Genomic DNA, 5,376 nt, shown 5'->3' with positions numbered 1-5,376 from the left:
TTGCATGAAAATGTATGGTAAGTTAGGGAAATCCTTGCTCACCGCCTAATTCGTCTTAACAAGTGCTCGATTTAACATTCTATATATGGTATTCTAGGATTCATAATTTCATATCTCTGTTTATTCTTTACAAAATCAATATCATCTTCACGAAGTACACTTCTCTTTATCTGCTACCAGCGGTCTTGTAGTAATTACATGTAAGCTTCTAGAGGTAGGCTTGTCTTACCATCAGCACTTGATTTTATCTTACAGCTCGTAAGTCATACCAACCTTAAGCAAGCGCTTGTGAGGAATGTCAAACACCTTCTCACTTTGTCTCAAGTTTTTCTTCAAGAAATTGTAAGCGTAATTGATTAAAATTCTATCCCCCAAACTCGCTCCTTTGCTTGCAATCACTTCATTCTCACCAATCAAGTGAACAACACCAGCACGGCATGCCTTGTCGATGATCTCGATCTCTATCTCTGCCTCTTCTTGTTGCTTCTCTTTTTCAGCAGCTTGCTTCATCTTCATATCTTCAACTTGTCCATCATCTGGTTCTCCTTCTTTCTCGATCACCTCCCCATTACTGAGAAATGCTTGGGAGAACCACTGCTCGTTTCTTATGAACTCCTTCAATTTTTCAACTAACATTCCCTCGAAAGGCTCTTGTTCATTGCGCACGTCCGTGTATCCATATCTGGCCACACAACGAAACACATTGAGGTCCTTTGGTTCCACTCTACGAAAAAGGAAACGTTCCTCAGCTGGAACCTTGCCAATTGGCAGAGTCTTGATGGATACGAAAACAAGGACTGAGTGTAGTGCAGGCACATTTTCCACATAGTGCTTGAAGATGGGTGGGATGCCGTGAACAAGTTCGGAGTAGAACATGGCAAGTCCAGGAAGCCTGCTAAAGTTCCCTGCAGAAACCTCCATCAGCTTGCCCGGAGAAATCTTGTGATCAAGCTCGTAATAGTACTTTCTTCGATACACATTGTTCCAGCTATACATTATAGCCATTAGAACCCCAGCAAATGCTAATGGCAGATATCCACCTTGGTCAAATTTGTAGAGGACAGAGCTTAAATACAGAAGCTCCACAGTTCCAATTGTAAGCACGAAGACAATTACATAAAATATGTTGGTTTTCCATATCATTAGCATGATGAGTACCAGGAAGGATGATGTGAGAGTCATTACAAACACCACGGCAATTCCTGTAGATAGCAACTAATTTATCAGTCTCAAAGAGTTGGCAGATTGAATTTATTAAAAACAGTTATGGGTGCATCATCTGAGATTTGAAAGAGGCTAAAATAATCTGTGAAGAGCTGCGGTTTACCATATGCGTTGCCAATCTTTGCAGTAGTCTTAAAGCCAAGCGTGACACAGACACATGCCACCATAAGAAGGTAATTGACTTCTGGGATGTAGACTTGTCCTTCATACTTAGCCGATGTGTGCACGATTTTCACCCGAGGGAAACATCCAAGTGCTAGTGATTGTTGAATTATGGAGAATGTCCCCGAAATCATGGCTTGACTTGCAATGATTGATGCCATTACGGCCAGCACAAACATTGGCCAGTACAATGGGTCTGTATATAATGCAGTTGCCTTGAATGGTTAAAAAAACTATGGCTATAATGAAAAATTAACAGACAAGGAAATTCATCAACCTGGAATAGACTTGAAGAAGGTCGCTGAGACAAGATCGTTGTGCTTTCTAAGAAAGGCGGCTTGTCCGGTGTATGCCGATATGAGAGCAGGGTATGTCACAACGCACATGCTTATTTGAATGGACCGAACTGTGAAATGACCAACATCAGCAAATAGAGCTTCAGTTCCTGCATGCAAGTTGTTAGTTAGTGGCTGTCTAATGAGAAAAAATTTAAGACCTAATTCATATATAATCAAGCAGTATTTGTTGTTTGAATTGAAAGAAATAGAACCTGTTATGGCAAGGACAACGCCACCAAGCGAAATCCATGCATCTTTTTTGTTCCTCCTGAAATAATCAACTATGTACATTGGATTCAAAGCTTTGACCACTGCTGGATCATACTTGAAGAGATTGTAGATGCCAATACCGCCAATCAATGAGAACCAGACACAAATCACAGGTGCAAAACTGTAGCCCACTTTATCTGTTCCAAATCTCTGAACCATGAACAGACAGATCAAGATCGCTACCGATATCCAAACGATGCTATCTGCGTGCGCAAGATTGAACAGTATGATTAGCTTTTTCTTCTCTTTTTTTTTGTAGTTTATTTGAATTATTACTTTAATCTGAGTTAACGACGCAGGTTCAGGGATTCCTCTGCTCTAAATTTACTGGCAAGCTAACTCCATTATTTAACAGTCCTAAATTTGTGGCTATATACTTTATCACTAGAGAAATTCAACACACGTGTATGTCTATCCAAAAATCAAAATGAAGTCTATATATATATATAGATAGATAGATATTTGCATTTGTGTTAATTTAGAAATTCATTAGGCTTCTGATGATCAATCGAACTAGATCTTATTGACTAAGCATTTGGGTTGTAGCCATGAAAAATGATTTGAATTGACCAGCCAACTATCTATCAGGAAAACAAAAAATCACAGTAAAATCAGCAGCAGCTAGCAGCCGCCGCCTTTGAAACCCAAACGTGAAGGATTGGACTCCTTACTCTGTTGGATAATTTTAATACGCTAGTGTATCGGTTTATGACTTTGTTATGTCATGTTATGTTATGACGTGATTATAATTGAAAAATTTTATTTAACTAAATTCCCAATAAATAAATACTGAAATTAAGTATACAGTAAAAACTAATCTTTCAGGCTGATTACTTGAAATTCATCGATAATTAAATGATAACTTGGGCCAGCATGTCTTCTCACCTCAACAGTAGAACGAAAAGACTAATGAACAACCTATGTTATCTTTTGTAGTTAAACATAATAAACTATTAGAACAAATTCTGTCCAAGACCGGTGGGTTTTGAGTTTTACAAGGTTCAGATCTCAATCGCCAAAAATTATAATATCCTAAAAGATGGGAAAGATTCCATTCAACGTGCTGGTTACTTTGGATGTCTAGATTCAATGGTGCAGTTCAAAGACATGAGTTTCAATGCTAGCTTGGGTCATTGTTTAAAATATACGCATGCTGATAATCTGTAGCTTGGGTCATTGTTTTCAATTCTAGCTTTTGTCTTCAGCTCTATTGTCAAAGTAAGCGGTATGATTAAAATATTCACATGCTGATAATTAATCTGCACCTTGAGTCATTGATGATGCAGCTTCCTTGATTCCACCCACAGCAGATAAAACTGCAATCAATAAGCAGGAGATTAATAAGAGTTTGTTTCTGGAAAGTACCTTTTTTAATAATATTAATATTTTTTAAATATTTTTGTTACAAGTTAAATTTTTTTTCTGTTTTTTCATATCGTTTTGATACGAAAATATTATAAATAAATTTTAAAAAATAAAAAAATATTCTTTTAATGTATTTTTAAATGAAAAATATTTTATTTAAAAATTACAAATATTTAATTACAGAAATACGATTATGAGTTAGCAAATTAATGGTAAATAAATGGAAAAAAAAAACGTCAAATTGGAAAATGATAGGTTCGAACCTGAGATGCAAGGAGTGAGGACACCATCCCCAATCACCATGGAAGTACCGAGCATTGTTGCAAACAGGAGGAATAGCTTAGCAAATTTGCTTTTTTCTAGCTTAGATTTGAGCTTTGATGCCCTACGTAAACGATTGCTTGGCAACTCCAGCTGGAAATTGGAAACCTCGCGGTCTTCGACTTGTTGACTAGGGAGCAGACCCACTTTGGCATAGCGGCATATAAGTGAGTACAAGGCGAAAGTCCCTCCTGGAATATTCAAGTTAACATGATATTGTGATCAGTGTTTTATTTTAATTTTTTTCATATCAACAAGTAAGATTTAATCAAGCCTAAAATATAAATGAACATACTGCACGCATCTGTTGATGTATATTCAAGATTTGCAGCTCCATAGTACCGAAAGATCATTCAAACTCAACTAGTGCCTGCTAACGTAGCTACTCATGCTTTTCAAATATTGACTAAACCCTCTTGGCATAGGTTGCATGATTTGATTTTTTTCCCATTTCTCCTGGTAATTAACGACATGGTATTCTATGAGTGACGTATCCTGGGTAGATTCAATGCTATTTGGCCCACTTCTACTGGACAAAAAAAGAACAAAAAGAACGAACCCCACCACTGTGGTAATAATAGTGCTCATAAGTCGTCATTTTGGCCACATCTGTATATATTATACTGCTCATAGTTTTACTCCAAATGCCGCAGGGCACCCTCCGATCATCATTTTCCCATTACTGACGTGTTTCGTGTGCTAAAAGAAAAGTATCTAAAAGGTGTAAAAAGTTGGAAACACAAATCCCTAGCTTTGAAGTGGTATTTTACACTTCATACACTTTAAAATTATTTTTTAACCGGAGAAATAAAAAATAAAACAAAAGTTTAGGCTAATCCCAAATCTTATGAACATAGACTATAAAGTCAACAGAAAAGGATAAACAGTGGCATATCTCTTTAATAAAAAAAAAACAGTGGATATATACATCCTCTATCTATCAGATCAAACGAGCTTACCGTACAGTGGATATATACATCCCCTATCTATCAGATCAAACGAGCTTACCGTCGCCGTTATCATTGGCCTGTAAGACGATTAAGACGTACTTGATAAGAGGGATCAAGGTGAGAGTATAGAAAATCAAAGAAAGTACACCCAGGATGTCATCGTTGTGGTTGATCCCCTTGGTGAAGGTGCTGGCGTAGACGTACAGAGGTGATGTACCAATATCTCCATACACTATTCCTATGCTTTGGAATGCTAGTTGCAAGATCACAGACCAACTTGCACCCTTTAGGAAAACCAAAAAAATGAAGTTAGACGATAATCATTTTGTACAAAGAAGAAATGAAACAATCAGCATAATTGAGGATTTAGGGCAATGATGATGATGATATAATTACTAACTGAAAGATATGGGATTAATGAATCAGTGAGTGTTTTTGTCTGGTTATAAATATCCCGTGTTTTTATTTTATCAGATGGTAAGCAGAAATGGAGGCCGACCTTGGAGCCGTGGACTTGACGGCCAGAAAACTTGCCGGATTCCATTTCCAAGGAGTCATTCCGGCGCAACTTTTGCCAAGAGAGCTTCTTCCCATTGAGTTGTGGGGAAAACACTTCTTCTCGGCTTTCTTCATTGGTAGCTTTTATTCCTTCATCAGACATGTTCTCTAATCTATATAGGCGCAATAGAATTTGTTCAACAAATTCACAGCTAGAATATACAAGAGGAGGATTTGAAGCCTGGGGA

General features: G+C 37.3%; 1 protein-coding gene across 1 annotated transcript; it reads right to left on the bottom strand.

Moving 5' to 3' along the window:
* LOC105132022 (potassium transporter 5-like) lies at positions 1–5,376 on the bottom strand. The gene is made up of 8 exons (XM_011035276.1): positions 5,130–5,376; positions 4,689–4,914; positions 3,623–3,871; positions 3,260–3,310; positions 1,937–2,197; positions 1,664–1,831; positions 1,328–1,582; positions 1–1,202 (listed from the first exon to the last, which is right to left on the bottom strand). The coding sequence occupies exons 1-8, from the start codon at positions 5,289–5,291 to the stop codon at positions 250–252; spliced, it is 2,325 nt and encodes a 774-aa protein (XP_011033578.1). The 5' UTR covers positions 5,292–5,376; the 3' UTR covers positions 1–249.

This window comes from Populus euphratica, unplaced genomic scaffold, assembly GCF_000495115.2.
Source record: "Populus euphratica unplaced genomic scaffold, PopEup_1.0 scaffold26.1, whole genome shotgun sequence".
NCBI lineage: Eukaryota > Viridiplantae > Streptophyta > Magnoliopsida > Malpighiales > Salicaceae > Populus > Populus euphratica.
This window is presented reverse-complemented; position numbering and strand designations above follow the sequence as displayed.

Excerpts from the sequence above, each read along its gene's own strand:
- LOC105132022 (XM_011035276.1), bottom strand. The coding sequence starts at position 5,291 with ATGTCTGATGAAGGAATAAAAGCTACCAATGAAGAAAGCCGAGAAGAA. Across the intron at positions 4,915-5,129 it reads GTCAAGTCCACGGCTCCAAG|GGTGCAAGTTGGTCTGTGAT; the intron begins GTCGGCCTCCAT and ends GTTTTCCTAAAG. Across the intron at positions 3,311-3,622 it reads CCTCACTCCTTGCATCTCAG|TTTTATCTGCTGTGGGTGGA; the intron begins GTTCGAACCTAT and ends TATTGATTGCAG.